The following is a 22,022-nucleotide window of genomic DNA, read 5'->3' as shown; positions in this document are numbered from 1 at the left end:
ATAATAATCAGAGCATTTATTGGCATCCTTACGCGAGCTATTAAGAAGTCTTGCTTTTTTTCCGACTGTCTTCATTTGAAGATCCAATTTGCTCTGACCTTTAATGACACAGCATGTAACTGCTGGCTCTGGAGAGAGACATTAATAGACATGAAAAAAACTATTACCCTGCTCTACCTAACTGTTAATAGCAGAGAATAGAAAAACTCCCTGGCAGCATGTCAGACTGCAGCAGCTCTACTCCTTCTGTTACACACTCACTCCTGTGCTTGTTATCTATCTATCTCCTATTATCTACATATTTCAGTTTTTCTTTATCTGAAATGCTTTTACTGTCATTTTATGGAGTTTTATGAAGAGACTGTGGACATCTAAGATCTTTCCATGCAGGAAATTGGAAGCAGTATTCTCATGGTTGTAATTTAGGCTGGGTAGTATTACAGGATGAATTATTGCAAGCATACATAGTCCATTAACTAGACATTATGAATATCTCTGTAAATATCAAATGTGCAAGAGAAATGCACGCTGCCAATTTATAGTTGAAGCATGAATCAAACTGAATGCATAATCTGATGTGAAGAGGTTTGATTGTAATGCTTTGACTCCACACCGTAGTGAAGGTTTGTTTGTCCTGACCCCTATCAGAGGCTTTGTCCACCGCAAGACCGTCTACATGCTAATTATGGCCAAGTTGTTTGTCGTGGAGCAGCTCTTTCTCTTGTTTACTAATGAACACCATGTGTGTTGCTGCTGTAGCCTTGATTAGAATGGATTAGGTGACCTCTCTTCTCTTCTGCTTCTGCATCCACGAAGAGAGGCCCAAATGCTCATTCATTCTACCTATCAGGCAGTCACACCTTTTAAGTATATCTCTGCCACATCCAATGGCATTGGGCTGCTTCATTTGGGGTATATGGTGGCTCCTTTTACCTGCTGAGATCCATCTGGAGCCCGGCAGTCTGATCAGGAAGGTGAAGAATGGCCAAAGAGGATCGAGCCTCTTTAAAGTGCACCTTGATGGGATACCTGAGGGGAGAGTGTGACCTCCAGGGTCCTCCAATCCATGCACTATTGTTTTGTTCTGCTAATTAAGAACCAGTGTTCAGGCTGATTGGGTTCCAGTGTGTAATTACTAAACCGTCTGCTGAGAGTGCTTTCCATCTGAGTGCCAGCCTCTCCCCCTCGACCATGAGGAAACAGTGTGAGAGCCTGGCGATGCAGAAAGCCAAGGTCATGAACCTCATTTACCCAAAACAGACCCAAGGATTCTAAACAAAGATGAAGGACAAAGAGAGGCGGCGGCTATGCACGGGATGAGACAGTGCACCAGGAGGTGCAATCGCCCATGCACCTCTTGTTGCTGGTTGCTTCAAACAGCCTATTTTTATAAAGGAGAAATATGACAGCCACAGTGCTCCCTCTAAAGGAGGCTTTAAACTACTGTATCCAGCACACCAGAAGGGATTGAAAAATATGGAATAAGGTTTTATCTGGTGCTATTTGGAAGTTGTTCAAAACTCAGGGCAAACTAAGACAAAGCGATTTAGGAGTCAGGCCTAGAATATCATATTAGAAGATGCCAGAAAAAACAAGCAGAAGAGTTGGACAGACCCTTATAATACTAGCACAATTAGTGGTAACAGATTAAATAAAGAAGTTCAAAATGTAAATGTGAACACAACTATTACAAAATGTCTAACTACAGTAAATAGCTTATGGCAGATTTTCATTTCAATAAACATTTACTCCGGCTATCACTACATAGTAATAATGACACAATTGCAGATGTCAAAGTGTCAACCACACTCCTCTACACTACGCACACTGGAGCACCTAATTCGTTCTGTTTGATCTTTACAATGCCGTTCAGTATTCATGAACCTGCTAAGCGGAGCAGAATATCTTTTCCGAGGATGCTTGCCACGAGCTGCTTCCACAATATCACTGCTTAAAGGGACAAGTCAGCAAAGTCTTCCTTCCAAATGAACAGTGAACAAAAGAATGCTTGATTTACAGCTCCGGGTTTTAAACCCATAGATGAGACAGAAAAGGGAAAAGGAAGGAAATGCACTTATCAGTCTTCTGGAATAATGAACATTATAAATGATAAAACCGCAATGAAGAGCAACCTATAAGAATAACCATTATGTTACAAGAAAAATGAACAATTCAAGGCAGATGAATTGGTGCTTAATCTTCAGAGGCCTTATGCGTTAATTTACAGTCTCAAAATCATAGAATAGTCAAGTCGGAACAACTCTTAAATCATTTTCAAAAACAACAAGAAAAACTGTGTTTGTCAAAAACTGATGTATCTTTTTCCTGAATTATTAAACTGGTTACAGTAGAGTAGTAAATGCCCTTTTTAAAAGAGAGTTAGACCTCAGAGATCATGAGAAATACAACTAATTGCAATTGTATGTTTTTTTTATTTCTTGAGAAAATAACCTTTGGATGAAAGCTGTCATTTGACTTACACAATGAAATGTAAAAACTGAGGTAAGGTTACATTGTCTCTCTCACAGCTGGTTGCTCAAATGTGTACACCTCTGAGATTGAAAATGCTGTGTACACTTTCAAATATAAAATGACATGGTCTAGCATAATGGTTATCTTTCAGCACTGTTTTATTATTGCCCCTGGAGGAAAAATGATATAGGTCTGTCCAAAAGAAAAGCACAGAAATCGAGAAAATGATATCTGCAGAATAACATCTTCAAGTCAGAATTGCTGTCCGTAAATGAAAGTCTTCAGCAGTTACAGTAAGAGTCAGGACGGAGCGCTTACCAGATGCTTACCTATTCCCTTCAATGCTTGAGTGATGATGTCATCACAAGCCATCATCAGCTGTGGTGTGAAATATCTTGAAAATGAGGTGAAAATATGGACAACTTGCAGTATGGCGAGATGCATGGATAGCAACTAGCAATGCCAGATGCAAAATGAGTCATCGTGAGGCTGTTAGAGATATCTCCTACACAACAGTACATCATATGAGTGTGTGTGTGTGTGTGTGTGTGTGTGTGTGTGTGTGTGTGAGAGAGAGAGAGAGAAAGAGAGAGAGAGTGAGCGAGGGTGAGATGTTAATGTTTTCCAAATCAAATCTCTATCCTCTGACAGAAGTGAGCAGAACTGATGGACTGACATGTGACTTCAATTTAACATAAATGTCTCACAAGTGACAGCTTGTGTTGAATGATATTCAAATAGTCCTCGATAAATTAATTAATTTCCCATTTCTGAGTTGAAAACTTCAAAGTTTGTCTCAAGCTATGACCAAGTCAACTTTTAAACAGGCTTTCTGTACTGTAAGAGAGCAACCATTTGCCTGACAAGTAATTCCAGCTGTATCGCAGCAGATGGCCACTCTCCATATGTTGTCTAATGCTGGAAATGGATGATGGTGATAATTGACCAAAGCAAGGCCTATATGACAGGTTCATCTAATGATGAATGTGAAAGAAGACGGCAGGTGGACAGCATAGTTTGATATCTGGTTTCTCCCCTTTTATCACAGCATGAGTCCCCAGCACAGCATCCCTCCAGTGCTCAGGAGAATGGAAAACACAGAAATCTTTCCTGCCCTTCACCACAGCCTCTCTCTGTCTTTGTCTCTCTCTCTCTCTCTCTCTCTCTCTCTCTCTCTCTCTCTCTCTCTCTCTCTCTCTCTCTCTCCTCTCTCTCTCTCTCTCTCTTTCTTTCTTTCTTTCTTTCTTTCTTTCTCTCTCTCTGTCTCTCTCTATCCTCCCTTTGTGCGTGTGCGAATTCAACATAACTGTTCCATTTCATCAGGTTTTAGTCCCTGCTACCCATTAAATATAAACTCAAAACAGGATTTCAGCTACCATTGTCCAGGAGACACACTGTGTTGACAGCAGACATTTTTCATGCAAGCAGCTCAAAAGCCCAGGATGCAATCTACAGTGCAACAGGAGAAGTAGACAAATCAGTCTGCTATGAAAACAACAAGAGTACAGTAAGAGCATTGAAAAATGGAATAAGCAGCTCCCATTTCAGGATGTGTTGCAGTACTAATGCATGCAGCATTGTGTGTCATCTACATTTTACCAATTACTCTCACTTCAGTCTTGCCACAATGCTCCCAGAGCCATCTGTAATTCAAATGAAACTTTTTCAACAGCTTCACCCTAAACATGAAAATCTCACTATTTATGCTATTAGATTCCCAAGTCGGTATATCATGCCTAATTCAGAACTAACATGCCAAGTGAGATGATTCAGACCTCAGTGCTTAAGGAACTGACTTATTCTCAAAATTTTAAAGAAGCAGTACAATGCAAATATGAGGAGGGACTTTTATTATATTACTGGGAGAAATTAGCCTTTTTAATGTTCTGTAATTGCCATTCATTGGGTGAAGTAACTGCAGGATAGACATTATGCCAGGCTTTAAACCCCAGTGTCCCTTAGCTGAGATCTATTGAATGGGATCCATATTGGTTTGCATCAACGCAACTAACAGTGACAGCACAGCAATGTAGCTTTGATTACTGAGAGAGGTCAGAGTGAGGGAATGACAAAAATGAATCTCGTCCAGTGGAAACATTTTTTTTCAGTCAAACATAATTAATTCATTGTTAATATTTTTTCATTATTTGGTGAAAGAAAAATACATCAGAAAGGCTCCTTGGTGTGTCCCTGCAAGTGTTTGACAGCTGAGTTAGCGGGGATACTAAGTTATAATTTAAACAAATATCAATCAAAATCAAATGATAGTCAAAGAAGTTTACTATCTATGTCGACAGAGAAACAACAGCATCTGGTTAATGCAAAGATGGGAAGTGCCAGTTTAAAACCCAAATATAGATATAAATGTATAAAATATGAATTTCTCTCTTAACTGATATTCTTTCTAAAGAGAGCACGAGAAATGTTATTTACATACACTGCAGCTAATTCATTTTAGCTTAACTTCAAATTATTTCCAACTAAATAAATAGAATATATACAGGCATATTTTAGGAAGCGATATAGAAATAGATATAGAAAAATAGTAAGATGGAGAGAAGGCAAGGGAGAAATACAGACTGAAAGAAAAGGACAGAGATAGAAGCTGTTTGCTCCCTGACTTTTTTGGACGTTGCAGCTGCAGTAGCTGTCATTTTTCCATCAGGAGGGAACAAAGTCACCTTGGCCTGTGTGAGGACAGTGACAGGAGGAGTGGGAGGCTGCGGCGCTGGCGCCAGCCCCTGCTGACGAGGGCCAGTGTTAGTAGAGGTGACAGGAGCAAGGAGCTGCTCACCGGGGGCCCCTGACACCATGCAGCACCTGCCCCGGGAGATGCAGCGTCAGCACATCTTTCTACAGGAAGTTGGAATGGAAAACATGGAGGGTAAGAAGTTATCTGCTTCCTTCCTCTCCCACTGTTCTGTTACTTTATTTTGTTATTCCATTAACCCCCATGTGAAAGGCAGACAATGCATAAAATATTGATACAACCTGGTGTGTATCATATTGCATTTTGCTCTAAGGGTGTAAGTGCCAGGGAGCTTTCGTCGATAGCCTTTAGAGATAGAACACTGATAAAACTTCTGGACTTATAGAGGAGTGCTTTTGATCTCTTGTAGAAAGTGAAAATCCTCTTATTGCATTACTCGCTGTCTTATTCTAGTGTGTGCTCAGTATTATTCAAATACTACACCCAGAATCAGATGTCTGCCTTTCCTCTTTGCTCATTTCCTGAATCCTCTCCTCCTCTTTCTTTCTATTTCTCTTCTTCCTCCCAGGTCGGCATCCATCACCATGCGGGAGGCCACCTCTCCTCTGACAGCTTTGTCAATGTAAATTACTGCAGTCTGTCTGGAGTGCTCTCAGCCCAGGGAGAGCAGTACCTGCAGGGTTGCCCATTGCCTGCTCAGAGGAACCCAGAATAACCGACCTATAGGTGCTCTGTTTGGACTCTCCCATCTCTCCTCATCATCTCATTCTCTCTGGCTCTTTCTGCGTCTCTCTCACCCTCACCTTTGATGTACTGGATTTCTCTCTGCTTCTTCATCTCTCCTAAACATGCAAGCTTAACTCGCTCATACAACGTGTTATTTTATTGATCTTAATCTCCCCTTTTAACTTTGCAAACAACCACTGCTTCACATGTTTTGCAGACAAGTGGGAGAGAGTTGTTTCCTGGTTATCTCTCTGTCTGACCAAAAATGGCAAGATACCATCCTCTGAGTAAACAAGGTTGTGTGGTGCTTTGATTTTCTCCATTACATGACTGATTTGGTTACATATTTCCCCTATGGAACCTTCTTCACATGGTGGTTTCTCCACTTAAAAAATATGGCCTATTTCCTGCTTCAAATGAGCTCCCTTGGGATTTATTTACTAAATTGCAAAGGACGAAAGATAATTCATATCTCAGTAATTAGGCATGCAAGAAATACATCACAGAACCCAATACGCCTTCTTATTAAAAAAGGAAAAGCTACGGTTTGATATTATGTAGATTTAAAAGCCCTCCCTGAGGGTTTTTATTCATTAATTATTTCCGTGTGTTTTTTTTCTTTATTTTGTCTGTGAATAGAACACCAGTGTGAGATGGTTTACACCCACAATGCTGAGCAAATTAAGAACAAAGATGACAGAGGAAAGAGGTGAATCCATTGTTCATCTCACCCATGTTCCTTTGAAGAAATACAATGCTCAAGGACTCATTTGTACAATATTAGCACACCACAGAAGAAGAATGGTTGTGTGCATGTTAACAGCCTCAGTTGACCTTGTAGGGAAGATGATGGTGATGAAATGTTTCTCATGCAGTGTGTTTTATCCTCCGAGGTGGCTGAATCTCCCTGAGGTCTGGAGAAGCAACAGCGACCGGGATGCAGAGTCAGACTCCTGCTCTGTCTGGCTGGGAATAAAAAGGAGAGTAGCTCCTAAAGCTGTGTCACTTCAGGAGTCACAACACAAAAGCTATGTGTGGTTGTGCGGTGGTTTCTGTTTGTGCATTTACCTTAATAAACTTGCCTGTGTGTATGTTTCAGTGAGATGCAGCTGCAGGGAGATGAATTTGAAATGATGGAAAATGTGTCTGCAACAGTTTTCTGAATTATTTTCATGGAGACGGGGCACATTTTTTGCTTTAGCACTATCAATATAAAACTCACTTGGATGTGAAACTTCAGGCAAACATTGTATGAGTACACAAAGTCAGTCTCCCATTCATGGTCAATGAAGCAGCTCCAAGCTGTATATCAGCATGTCATCACAGATTAGAGTCTCAGTTGGTTTTCTGGCTTTTGGAGGAGCATTGCTCATGACTGCACAGTGAAAGAATATGCACATTATAACCTGTATGTGCTCTCTAAAAAAGGAACTTTAAGCTCAAACATGAACAAGTAAAACTGCTCAAAATTCATAAGCTGCAAAGGAACAGGCATGTCATGTGATTACCAAAAAGAAATAAACACATAAATAAACATAATGCCCGGAAGTGCAGCATCAGTGTCACATAAATCAGAACGAAGAACTGTCTTGAGTTCACATATGATTGCATTTTTATTAAATCATGTTTGCAAATTAGAGGAGTCACATGCATATATTGAAGCTTCTCAAATGTCCAGTGAGATTGAAATATTTCTCTTCATATCTGGCCATAAATAAGTGATGATGTTGTGAGATGTTTCATGATCGCAGTGGAGGAAGCTGCCACATGAGTGGAAGGCAGCAGTCGGGGACTGGATTGAGTAGACTGGCTCTCCTTCAGGCTTGGTAGCACAGCCACCTGTCACTCCTCTTCAGCCCCAGCAAGAAATCATCCAATTTCATCTGCACGCTAGTAGAAGGTCATCGGGATGGTGGTCCATACTTTGAGAGAGCAGAGAGAATCGCTCTTACTTAGAGCTCAGTCTCCTGGGACCCTTGTTCCTCTCAATCACTTCCCAGACTCTGGACAAGCTGAGCCACTTGGCTGAGACTCTGGCCATTACAAGTCTTCGCCGCATCAATAGTGCAGAAGAATCAAGTCTGAACTCTGATCTGATATTCCATTAATTTATCCCTCAAGTTGCATTGAAATTAAAGAAAACATATTAAGTGTTGATTTGGCTGAAATGTTATTTCCATTCAATTGAAATATTGTACGTTTTTCTAACCCTTTTTTTCCCTCTTCGTATTATGCGTCTTCTTCTCTGTTTTTCATTATATGTAGGCCTACTGTTCTGTTATTCTGCATATGTCTTCATTGTGACCAAGGGACTGCAGAAAATGTGCTGTAAGCTAACTCTGGTACAGTACAGTAAAAGGTAACAATTATGTTTAACCATGTACATATTCCCTCACAAATAAATGAAATAAAAGATGTTTAAAGTAATGATGAGTAATGATTAAAATAATTGTTCATTTTAGGAGGCTAATTCTATTCAATTTAATTTCTTGCCAAGACTTGGAAAAAATCAATTCCTGTGTCCTGGCATCACATACTGTATGGAGCTAAAGCTATAGGTGATATAGCTAAGCTTAACATAAAGACAGGAAGCAGGGGTTCAAAATACATCAACCAGCACCTCTAAAGCTCACTAACACATCCTGCTTGTTGCTGGCAAACTCAGAGTGGTGAGAAAACTCCTAGTCAAGAAACATATAACCCTTGGTAAAACCACAACTCTTCTTGTGTTTGTGTATGGCTTAAACGAGATACAACATGTTAATTAGGGCTTTTGAGGTGCTGGTAGGCAGATTTTTTAAACTTTGATCAGAGCCAGGCTAGCTGTATCCCCCTGATCCAAATCTTTATGCTAAGTTAACCTAATAGCCTTCTGGCTCTCCCTCCATTTAGCGTAGATAACAAAGTGGTATTGATCTTCTCATCTACCTCTCAGAAAGCTATTTCCCAAAATGTCAAACCATCCCTTTAACCCAAAAGCAGGTTCCTGGAGATGAAAATGTTCTTATTAAGATTCACAGCATTTATTTTACTTATTTTCATAGTTTTTATTTAATTTGGATGTATTATTTCTATATCAAGGTTGTGATATTGCAGGTGTTGGATTTGCATAAGGCACTGACAATGCATTACAAAATACTGCAAAAGGAAGAAGCGTCTTGTCTTTCTGCCCTAGTGTCAATTGTGTCGGATTCTCTCTGATTCAGGCGTTCAGCATTTTGTTCCGTGCATCTGTCACTGCTGCTTTGTCTGGCAAGTGAAACAGCAAGTGATAAATAAAACACTGAGGTGGAGTGTTCACCCTGCTGTAAGGTACTGATCATGGAGTTCTTTGCATCACTTTGGAGTGAGCGCAAACATGATTTCTCATCATCCTCCCTTCAGTTTTTCTCTGTGACGAGCACTGAGTAAAAAAAAAAATCTATTTTGTATAGATATGCTTTCAAAGACTCAAAAGCACATAACAGCTTTAGATGAAACCTATTCAACAAATATCAATCAAAAAAAGTCAGATATTTTATGATGACATGTTTTAGTAATCCAGCGCTGCTCTATGAAATATTGAAAGCAGAGGTATGTTGGTGTTGACTTTGATCACTGTTGGCCTTGCCTGTCTTCTGCAGCTCTCCTCCCTTGTCAGACTAGATCAAAGCACACAGCAACATGTGTTTCAGGCCAGAGTTTCCCCCAGAACTCAGATTTGCCTTGTTCTGCTTATCTCCAACAATGATGACTCCTTAAAATTCAGCATGCTGCCTGGACTGGATTAATTTATTTATTACCCTGCCTCATGCTGTGTGTCACTCCTGAAGAGGAACCACTGGTGCATTCATGTTGACACTGGGACATAAGCTCTGAGTTGTGACACCAGTCAATGGACCAATAGGTCGTGGGATTCCACGCAGGAAAATGAAGTCATGCATTGTAAGGCAAGCTGTTCTGACAGAGCTGTTTTGTCAGAGTGAGAGTCAGACAGGAGCAAATAAGTCCTTGAACATAAAACTTGCAGGTTTGATTTGTGGGAGGAAATACTTGAATATAGGTTTCAGACCTGACAAATAACTAAAAGTGTCCTGCTCAAAAGATCATTTGGAAAATGTACTGTCATAATAGAGAAGTGTGTATAATATGAATTATATATCCAGCAGAGTCATTGTTTTGCATAAATGTATGAATTTAAACAGTGTTCATGTTTACACAAACCTCTTATTTTGGAATGTAACAAAGTTGACTGTGTGAGAGTAAAACTAACAATTGTATACAGGGCTGAAAGAAAATTGTAGAAATATGGAGGTCAAGACATTTTTGATGAACCTACTTAATTCTAATATTGTTTAATTTTTATAGAATGTATTTAGCATCCAGTCAGTCAAGCAACTCTTAGGATGACTTTTGGTATAAATACATTAACTATTGGATGGATTGAACAGACATTGACGGCCCAGAGGATGAAGCCATTGATGATGCCCTGGCACCTCTCTAGCACCACCGGCATTGCACTTATTCAATGAAATTGAATTTCATCATCTAGTAGATGGGTTGCCACAAATTCTAATTCACAGTTCCCAGGAGTGGTATACTTTGATGGTCTCCTGGCTTTATCTATAGTCAACATTTGTGGGGTTTTTTGTGGGAAATGTCTTAACAACTTGGAGTGATTGCTGTGAAATTGGATCAATTGTAAAAACTCTGATGATCCTTTAACTTTAAATATATCCCATTATTCTTTGTGTTGCTAATTACCTCATCTTAGTTAAACTGAGATGGTAAGCACAGTAAACATTATACCTGCTTAATATCAGCATTATTATAAACATTTTAGCACGTACAACCTCACAGAGCAGCTAGCATGTCAGTGTTTCTTGTAAGAAAATACAATTTTAGTGTAGAAATGTTAGAGTTACATTGTGAACATGGCCCCAGTGTCCTGGATCATAGCTGTACCTATGATCCAGGTTGTGACAAGCTTCAAGTCAACACAAGTTACCATGTTCTTTTCCTACCACATTTGACTGAAACAGTATGCCAGTGTATACAACTGTTTTTCTCTGCCACACATTCATGATGTTACTTAGGCAAACATTCCTGGCTATTACCATACTGTTTTTTTTGGTTTTTTTGTGTAGCCTACTACAACTCCAAGATGATTTATTGGCACGTTGAACCATTGCACATCTCTTTCATATATCAAATACAAAATAAAACACTGGCTGCAAAGCATTTTTTCTCTCCTCTGTCTCTCTGTTCACCTGTTGTGCTCTGTGTCCACAAGCTGTATTGCATTTAATGAATTATATGTGCAATGTTCAGATTTCACCTGACAGCCCTCCCTGTCTTCATCTATATCTCCCCTTCATGACCAAGGCTGATTTAATAGCTAAAAACCAATATAGACCTTCACTTTTCACAGGATCGAATCTGTTTATTTCACAGACACAGTGAGTAAGTCTGATATTTTCTGTGTTCTGTGTCAATTCACCCCCAAAGGAAATGTATGTATCAGTTTTTGTTGCTTTTTACTGCAGTTTATTGCAATTCAAACCAAATATAGTATTGGATTTTGACTTCTGAAGGTGTTAGTAAACACACTATATGTCTGAGATGGGACCTGCACTGGTTTCCTCTGATCGTAACTCTGTGTACCTGTGTATAGATTTGTGCTGAACAGGAGAATATGATTAAAAGGCAGGTCAAAGTCTGGACTGAGGACAGTTCTCTTGCACTCCAGGGGTGTCTCAATTGAACCGACTGGTCAGTGTTTCAGGGGGTTTCCTCTGATATTGATGAACATAAAAATGTTGTGTGAGGCTTGGTGATTCTTACCAAATAAGATTTTTCTCACTAAAGGATAATTACTGTTTTTTACAACCTGGACCTTATTTCTAGCATAAAATACGATCATTTACTCACCCAGACAACTTTGGTGTCATTTGGAGTCATTCAGACGAAATTAACTCCAGTGGAGCGCCGCGTATATCCGTATAATGCGAGTACACGGGGCACCGAAGCGGAGCCTCTATATAATACATTATCTGCTGCGAAACTAGTTCATTTCACCACTATTTTGTTATGATACGTTAGTGCTATTCCCCTCCAAGCCCGTGGTGGCATGTTATCAACATCCAGGGTCTGTAGGTGACCTACTAACCTCTGATCTGGATGATGTCATTTCAGATGATGTCAGATCAGTGCCCCGTGTACTCGCATTATACAGATATACGCGGCGCAACACCGGAGCTAATTTCATCCAAATGACACCAAACTTGTCTGGGTGAGTAAATGATCGTATTTTATGCTAGGAATAAGGTCCAGGTTGTAAAAAACGGTAATTATCCTTTAAGGATCTGATATGTAAAAGTAAAAATGCTTTTAGTGAAGGTGATGTCAATGCAGAGATGGAATCATAATAGGAGGTGAGGGCTGAAATAAAAAAGCTAAACTGAGGTAGAGCTCAGCAGTAACAATTTAAAGAGAATACAATTATGATGGAATTACAGGATAAGAGAAACTGGGGGGTTCGCCTTGGATGGTTTTTATCTAAGATTAGATAATCATGATTTCACTGCACAGATGAAAGAGATGAGAGAAAAGACCACAGCTTCTCCAGCATTTGATAGTGATGTGAAGAGAGCTACAAATGTATTTGGGCATGCTAAGACTAAGAGCTCAGGACTTGACAACATCTGTGGCCAGGTGAAAACTAGTGCAGACCAGCTCTGTATTCTGCTCTTTCAGAATACTTTAACACAATTTCTTAAACTGCTGAAGGTCCCGAAGCTTTGGAAACACTCCATTATCGTTCCTGTAGCCACAAGTAAAACTCCTTAAGTATTAAATGATTTTCAGGGCAGTAGCTATGACTTCTTTAGTTGTGAAATATTTTGAGGAGCTTATGAAGAATGAGGTTTTAATGTAGGTGACTGATCCATTACAATTTGTAACTGTTACCCCTAAATTTTACCGGATGCGTCTGTGGTCCGTCTCCACTCCGGCACGGTGGCGGATCTGATCCGTTTCCATTCTAGTCAATGTGTGTACTTCCACCGGCTGCGGAACGGCTCTGTCATGGCTGTGGAACAGCTCCGGCAGTCCGGAGGCCTCCGGAGGACATACGCAGAGCTTCTATTTTTGCCAGATTCACGGCACAGCAATTCAGCACAGAGCAGATTGTGCAGGACAGGAAGTCGAGCACAAATACAAAATAAAATCGTCCAGTTTTCAAAATAAAATACACCGTGTTCACTGCGGATCATATTTCTCAGCACTATACCTTGAAAACGACAAGGCAGATCAACAGGTCAGCGTGTGTTGGTTTTGTGGTTATCTATATAGAAAGTACATTCCCCGCGATTATCTGTGAATTCAGGAGATCTCGTGGGTCCTCACGGCTCCTGCCGCCTGCCGGTGCGAGGCGGTGGGTGTTGACGGACGGCGGAGGATAGAGCCGGAACGCAGCACAGTTGTTCCAGAGCGGATCAGGATCCGGTGGAATTAGTGTGTTACAGTGTTAAACATTCTCTACCAGCATTTGGAGGTCTCAAGTCTCATGCCAGACTCTTAGTTATTGATATCTCTTCAGCATTCAATACCATCTAGCCATTTCTGCTTGCAGAGAGACCCCTCTGTCATTTTAAACCCCATCCTAGAGTGCCTTGGTAGCCGAGACTGACCTATGCTGCAAGTCATCCCTTTCTCTCTCTTCCTGTTTCCTGTTGGCCTCCCTTCCACCTACTAACACACTAAAGGCAAAAAAGCCCCAAAAAACTAAACACAAAACAAACTCCATCCTAAACTGATTGGTCAGATTATTGAATTTTTAACCAATAGGTTACAGTGTGTGTTAACAGTGCTCTCCCCAACCAGCTCACCTCATCCAACAGCCCTTTCTTGACATCTGGTACAATAATGACAATTGCAGCAACTGTACAAATAGACATATCTTATAGTTTGCTGATGACTCTGTTATTGTTAGTCATGAGGTGAGGAACAAGGTCATGGGCCAGAGGTGGATGACTTTGTGGCTCGGTGTGAGGAGTCTTCCCTCCATCTAATATTTGTCACAAATGAAAGACATGATCACTGATTTCACAAACCTAGCCCACAGCTATCTGTCATACAGTAAAAGATGCTGACATTGACATACATATACATTGACATTGTTCTTGATAACAAACTGTGTTTCTAACCCCATTTTGATGCTCCTTCAAAAAGATCCACCGAAGACCTTTTTACTGAGAAAACTCTTTTAAGGTTTCTTCTGAGATGATTTTCACAGAAGTTTAATTGAATCTGTTTTAACCTTTTGGATTACTGTTTGCTTTAGAAACCAAAATCTGAAACGCTATTGCCCTCAGGCCATTGTTTCAGGGTAAACGTTTGCAGAACTGTCTTCTTCATCCCAAGTGCTATACATATGCTTAATGGCAAATAGCACTCTGCATTCTTTTTACAACCCTTACACCCTGCACTCCTACACATCTGTATGAATTTCCATTTCCTTCCCTTACTTGATTTATTGTGTTGATGTGTCATTGATGTTGTCCTTTTTTCCTAGTCGGACAATAAAGATAACCTAACCTAAGATTGTAAACACCACAACATCTAATTAATTTGAGTTTCTCAGAGTATGAATATAACTTCTCCAAAGAATGAGATTGCATTTTTCACGGGAATTAAATCACTTGGTTGAACTTTATCAGTTTGTCACTGCAGAAATAATTTACAGTTTTTGTAACATATATGCAAAAGGGATAAATAATGATATCCCACTAAATTAGAAGTAGATGCTGAACAAAAAGAAGCAAGCAAAACATTTGTGCAGCCTGTGCAATATTGCTTGGCATTAGTTGTCAAAAGTTCTTCTAATTAACACCAAAACAAAAGGTCATACTTTCCTTTCAAAGTACATTGTACTCGTTTACAGTTGATTTAAATTCAAATCACAGTTTCCCTAAATTAACTTCTCTCTCTTTAACCATCTGAGATTTAACATTTCTTTTGTGAAGACAATCAGGAAGGCAGTAAAATATAATTTTATAGCATCTCAACCTGTAATGGATGCAAATGTAATATGCCATTTGAATGTCTTAGATGGCGCCATAAGCACTTTCATAGGTCTTTAATGCCAATCTGATACTTGATTCACAACGTCATTTATTAGACAAAACACACCCAGCAACATTTTAAGTGGAATCTGGCATCCTAAATTATCCTCTGCATATTTGTAGAGCAGTAATAAGCCAAAAACTAAACCAACAGAAAACTGACAACACAATAGTCACAACAAAAGACAATGGTGCACTGTTGTCATAATACCCACTTGCAGAGACCCTTCAATTTTTATTTTACCTTCCCTCCCATTTTACAGACTCATGATGATGCTCACCAAAGGTCAACTGAGGAACATGGCAGAGTCCACATCAGCAGTTTGTCACATGTAACCGCTATAATCTGCCCATTGACTTAATGACGCTGTCAGAGGCCCCTAATGACCCTAGCTCAGATGTCGCCTTCTGCACTGTATTAATTTGAGCAGGCCCCACACTGGGAAGGTTATTCTTTATTGTGTCTGTCAGAGTCTGATTAACCCTTGCACACATCATCCATCGTTCTGAAAGAAAGCGAGGGAGAGGATGGAGAGAAAGAAGCATGCTGAATGTTTTCCTTTTCCCACTGTTTTTTCCTCCTTCTGTCCGTCTCTGCACCCTGTATTTATTTTCTTTGTCTTTATTCCTTATTTCTTTCCCTGCCTGCCATCAGCTTACCTACCTTTCACCCACTTCACACTAACACCCATTGCATTTTCATTTTTTCTGCTCCGCATGGAGGCCCTAATATTTTCCCGAGGGGCGCCCACTTCTCTCAAACGGTGATGAATGGCTCTGGCTCTTGTATCGATTTCCAAACTGAAACAATTTAGGGACAAAACAAGTAGCAGTTTATCATATTGATTTTTTTCTGAATTCAGTTTCTCACTTTAAGGTGACACTGCGCATCTGGATGAATACATGAGTGAAGGCATAGATGAATGCTTACCATTTCCTTGCTGAGTAGTGACTGAGATTTAAGGCTAGTTACACATGCAGTCGCATGAAGTGCTTTTTAAGTGAGAAGTCGATGTGGGAATATGTATAAAGACAGGTTGCCAAATCAGGAGCGAAGTGTCCCTTGAAGATATACATATGTTGACTGAAGCATTTACTTTGTTCAGCACGAAGTGGGGGATGTTCGGTGCTATGACAAATATTTTATTCACATCCAACCAACAGTGGAAATCATGCATCAACAATTCACACAGCATGCTCACTATAATGCGGTGCAGATCAAAGAATCATATTGACTCCACTCAAAAAAAAGGCTGAATCTTTTAGTGTGCAATCCATATTAAGTTTTATAAGGTGACCAAAGGCAGAAAGATCGTCGAGGACTTGTCTACAATCACATTACACACACTAACTTTCCAAGTTTTCTCTTGATAGAGTCAGGTGTCAAGATCGTCTTTTAATACCAGATTGGATTTGATTACAATCTGCTGACAAAGCAGCCTGTGACACACCTGAAAAAGCATGTAGCTCTGCCCTGAATGCATTAGTGCTGACAGTGGAGTCACAGGCGGGCGGACGTGCCCTTGGCCACTGTGATCTTAGCCTCGACCTGAACAGTGACCGCCGCCGACAGCACCGCAGAGTGCGGAAATTGCCTGGGAATGAAAAGGCTCATTAGAAAACTTAAAACAAACAAAAGAACAACAGTGGAATAGCAATGGATGACAACTCGGTATTGCGAGCACATTATCTGCTTAACCTTGTGTCCTTTCCTCACGCTGTCTTTCTCTCCAGCTGTTCATATTAGCTCGACTCCTAGGATGCCTGAAATAGAAATTGCTTTTATGTGAAACATCCTCAGGATTGTGACAACAGCAGGGAGCATATGCACTCAGATGGACACGTTGTTTAGGAAAATCTATTTTTTCAAGAAATAATGCTAATGGAAAAACACATTTTCATCCTTATGGTAGAAATCAATGTGAAATCAATATCAAGGAAACGTTAAGAGGTTGTTGCTAAAATAGGACCAACAGGATCTTCTGTATAATTTCAAACTGAATATCTGCAATCTGCATTTTACCTGCAATGATGAATATACTGTACACTGGGGTAAATTAAAAATGCACTCCCATTCATCACATTTTAAGTATATAATGTGATATATAAATGCTTGAATTGATAAGACCAAAAGAGCTTCCAGGGTTTTAAGTAATTTCCTTTTTCTCCCGCATACTTACAACAAATGAAAAATTGAATTTTTGTGCCAAAAGGATGTTTCTGTGACCTTTAGCACGCAAATGAATCTCATGCAGGTGTAATGGCAGCAATAAACCTTTTCCAGAAGGCAGCTTTCTTAATGATTAAAAATAATACATCCACTGCTGTTATGTATCAGTAGTAGAATGATTTGGTCAGTGTCAAAGTTAAGCAGTGATAAAGAGTGATAAAACAAAAATAGAGGTTTGGTTCTAAATTATGACACACTATCACACATTACTATCTAAAGTATATGAGTGCAGGAGTAAATTATCTCTGCCCTGGACAAACTAATATGTTCCTATGACAACGGGCAGCAGGGCCAAATGGAGATGATATCAGTCTGTCTGTTCAACCATCATTTTGTCCCAGAGCAGACGCTTCGACACAAGCTGGCCAGATTATCATAGTATAGATATTCATGGTCCAAGAGTTGTTTATAACCAAGGTTGTGGTTACCTTAGATAAGTAACAACAACATTTTGCCACAATCGAAACACAATTTTAAAGTGGGTAAATAGCCCTGATGGATTTACTGAACACCAGAGGATAAACCCTTTCCATTTTGGACACTCCATTGGCTTTTAAGGCTCTGGTTATATTGTCAGTTCTCAAGATAGGCTGGATGGTTTGCCATTACATTTATTATGAATAGTCATTGTCCCCTGAAGATGATCTATATCTATCTATACCTGTTCCAGTGTCACCCTAAATGTCAAAAAGTACATTTTTAACGTTACTAGTATGCCTGACAACACAGTCAATATGTCTTCTTCTTCTTCTTTTTCTTCTTCATTTTTAACATCAAACACATTCATATTGTCACATTTAAAGAACATTGCAGCCTCTAGGGGACATTAGAAGGGTTTTGTAGTCTTGTTTTTACAAATCATTTATACTGAAGAAATTCTAGTTTGTCTTAGTGTTTCAGATACATTTATTCACAAACTGTCAGGTGCTTTGCTGCCCATTGACTGTCCGGTTGAGTCAGTGATGTTAGGCCATGTAACAGCCTGACCTGTCTGTTTTCATTATTTGGTATTTAGTACTTATATTTGGTTTATTGTGCCCCGTGAGCAGTAAATCATCCATATCGACACCGAGTGAGGCATCATTTCCCCAGAAGGTCTGCATACCTTGCGGTCCATTGAGAACGTCATGCTGGTGTTACACTATAGTATGTCATAGTCAGAGCTGTGTCTTACGGGTGGCAAGCTAATCTGTAAAGGGTCCCTCTGCTCCTTTTACAGTGTTGGACATTATGAATCTCTAATGTCCACTCCTCTCCAGTAGATATTTAGTGTTGTAATGTGCTTTTCTGTTGACCTCTGTCCCCTTAACATGCTGTCAGCATCATCTTTGGGTACCTCTACCTCTCTATATTTTCCTCAGTGCTTTCTGACAACCCCCACTGGACAAGACTGTTTTGCTGTATACTGAATGCACTGCTGAGACAGAAATAGACATAGAAATAGTTTATAACAGTAATTCTTCCACTCCTAACACAAAAAAACTTTTGAAGGGAGAATAAAGCTACAGTGCTATGCCCTGTTGGGTAAATAACGAAAAGAGCCATGGATGGAAGTGACTGCTGCATCCTGACCTGGTGTAGCTGCTGATGGTGGCAAAATTGGTATCTACTGCACTTCTGTTATGGATTTTTTCTGATATGACCGTTGAACACAACTGAAAGATGGTGAATTCGGACAATAGCCTTTACCCAAGAGACTGATGTCCAAACTTCTGTTGATGTGGCAGAGAGCTCAAAAATAAAAAGCAACCTTTGAAAGCCCACTGCAGCTACACTGAGGATATGCAACATCACTTTTTGTCTAGTTTTGTCTTCTTATAGATGGAAGTATCTAAAATACACCAGCACACAATAGTGTTACAAATAGCATTGTTTTCAAGCAGGACGTGGCACAAATGGAGAATTTTTAGGACATGGTTAATTACTATGTAGGTTGGTTTAAATTTTTTTTAAAAAGGGCAACTTCACACGTCATTTTATGGCACAGTCTTCAGTGATGGAGTTTGATGGGGTGCATGGTCGGGACAGGGTGACCTTTAGAAGAGAGCCTACAGCTGTGCCCACAGGCTGTTGTCAGGCAACTGTTGGCTCAGTCTGACCTCTCAGTGCTGAGTGGCACCTTCCCACACCAATATCTCGCGGCCGTGACACCTTTGCAAGTTAAAGAGCCAACCAACCACAGTAACTGTCGTCAAGAGATGGAACTGCACAGCATGCATTAGGCATGTGAGGAAAGTAGAATGGAGCAGCCAGTGCTCTCATAGGCACACTTTGAACAGTGGATGGTGCTTTTCGCACAAGACCTCAATTAAGTGCTCATTTCCAGGTAAAAGGCTCCCATTTTTTCAAAGCTGCTGAATGTCATTGAGGTGGCCTGCCTTCTGTGCCACAGGCTCTACATTTTAGATCATTACTTATAAACTGAAGATGAGTGAATGAAAAAATAGATGGGAAGACTACCTGTTTTAACAGACCATTGAAGTGGAAAGCGAAAGCTGCAAAAAATGTTTTTGGATGTAAAAGGACTCTCCAAATGAAATTATGCACTGGTTGATCAAAGACTATTATTATGTTCAAATTTGGCGAACAGATGAAGAATCAGCATGGAAATATGTCCAGAGAGGCTTCTGACAGCTCCCATCCTTGCTATGGTTTGGTGAGCTGATATTTGAAGTAGCCCCCCTGCTTGCATGAACAAACCATACTTCATTCAGTGCACATACACAGTGTGTTACATGTCTGACAGGCAAGTTTTAATCAAACCTGTTGTGTTTGAAGTGCTTTATAAATCCATTTTACTCTGCTTAAAAGACCAATGATGAATAACTATCAGGGCAGCCATCAGAGAACACCTGTTGTATGTCTCAATGACCATAAAGAAGACAAGTACAGTATGTGGCTGTTGCAGCTGAGTTGTGTTGTATAATGATCTCAGGCTAAGCTCTGGTGTCTAACTAGCTGCTTCACTGGTCTACTTAATGTCAGTCTACTGACCATTTGGAATCCATATGGAGTCTGAGTGCAACCTAGCTGTAAGCAATTCAGCTGAGAGAAAAGACTTTTGTTTCTCTTTTGTTGGTTTTTCTCCTATGTTCACCTCTCTGGTCACAGTCTGTAACACAGCAACCTTTCTGTGGTTCTCAACTAAACAAAATCCTCTGCTATAACAGTCCTAAACAGGGATTTAATCACAGTGACAGTGAAGAATATTAATTGGAAATGACTGTATGCAGGTAACCTCTCTTGGCTACTTTCAGTGAAACAGTTTGGTTTTATAAACGTGAGAAAATAATGCATCATATACAGTGGGGAGAACAAGTATTTGATACACTGCCGATTTTGCAGGTTTTCCCACTTGTAGAGGTCTGTAAAAAACAAAAATCCAGAAAATCACATTGTATGATTTTTAAATAATTAATTTGCATTTTATTGCATGACATAAGTATTTGATCACCTACTAACCAGTAAGAATTCCGGCTCTCACAGACCAGTTTTTCTTTAAGAAGTCCTTCTGTTCTCCACTCATTACCTGTATTAACTACACCTGTTTGAACTCGTTACCTGTATAAAAGACCCCTGTCCACACACTCAATCAAACAGACTCCAACCTCTCCACAGTGGCCAAGACTAGAGAGCTGTGTAAAGACATCAGGGATAAAATTGTAGACCTGCACAAGGCTGGGATGGGCTACAGGACAATAGGCAAGCAGCTTGCTGAGAAGGCAACAACTGTTGGCGCAATTATTAGAAAATGGAAGAAGTTCAAGATGACAGTCAATCTCCCTCGTTCTGGTGCTCAATGTAAGATCTCACCTCGTGGGGCATCAATGATCATGAGGAAGGTGAGGGATCAGTCCAGAACTACACAGCAGGACCTGGTCAATGACCTGAAGAGAGCTGGGACCACAGTCTCAAAGAAAACAATTAGTAACACACTACGCCGTCATGGATTAAAATCCTGCAGCGCACGCAAGGTCCCCCTGCTCAAGCCAGCGCATGTCCAGGCCCGTCTGAAGTTTGCTAATGACCATCTGGATGATCCAGAGGAGGAATGGGAGAAGGTCATGTGGTCTGATGAGACCAAAATAGAGCTTTTTGGTCTAAACTCCACTTGCCGTGTTTGGAGGAAGAAGAAGGATGAGTACAACCCCAAGAACACCATCCCAACTGTGAAGCATCGAGGTGGAAACATCATTCTTTGGGGATGCTTTTCTGCAAAGGGGACAGAACGACTGCACCGTATTGAGGGGAGGATGGATGGGGCCATGTATCGCGAGATCTTGGCCAACAACCTCCTTCCCTCAGTAAGAGCATTGAAGATGGGTCGTGGCTGGGTCTTCCAGCATGACAACGACCCGAGACACACAGCCAGGGCAACTAAGGAGTGGCTCCGTAAGAAGCATTTCAAGGTCCTGGAGTGGCCTAGCCAGTCTCCAGACCTGAACCCAATAGAAAATCTTTAGAGGGAGCTTAAAGTCTGTATTGGCCAGCAACAGCCCCGAAACCTGAAGGATCTGGAGAAGATCTGTATGGAGGAGTAGGCCAAAATCCGTGCTGCAGTGTGTGCAAACCTGGTCAAGAACTACAGGAAATGTCTGATCTCTGTAATTGCAAACAAAGGTTTCTGTACCAAATATTAAGTTCTGTTTTTCTGATGTATCAAATACTTATGTCATGCAATACAATGCAAATTAATTACTTAAAAATCATACAATGTGATTTTCTGGATTTTTGTTTTAGATTCCGTCTCTCACAGTTGAAGAGTACCTATATGATAAAA

The 22,022-nt window shown here is 40.3% G+C and overlaps 1 protein-coding gene across 1 annotated transcript in view; it reads right to left on the bottom strand.

The window, feature by feature from the left end:
• The window catches only part of unc5a (unc-5 netrin receptor A), a 224,078-nt gene extending 211,150 nt beyond the window's left edge, over positions 1 to 12,928 (bottom strand). Inside the window, exons 1-2 of the mRNA XM_053323557.1 lie at positions 12,870 to 12,928; positions 5,154 to 5,292 (exon numbers count right to left, since the gene is read on the bottom strand). Coding sequence (XP_053179532.1) covers positions 5,154 to 5,292; positions 12,870 to 12,928 — 198 coding nt within the window. The remainder of the gene's footprint in view (positions 1 to 5,153; positions 5,293 to 12,869) is intronic.
• Positions 12,929 to 22,022: the final 9,094 nt, after the last annotated feature.

Source organism: Scomber japonicus, chromosome 8 (genome assembly GCF_027409825.1).
Source record: "Scomber japonicus isolate fScoJap1 chromosome 8, fScoJap1.pri, whole genome shotgun sequence".
Lineage (NCBI taxonomy): Eukaryota > Metazoa > Chordata > Actinopteri > Scombriformes > Scombridae > Scomber > Scomber japonicus.
This window is presented reverse-complemented; position numbering and strand designations above follow the sequence as displayed.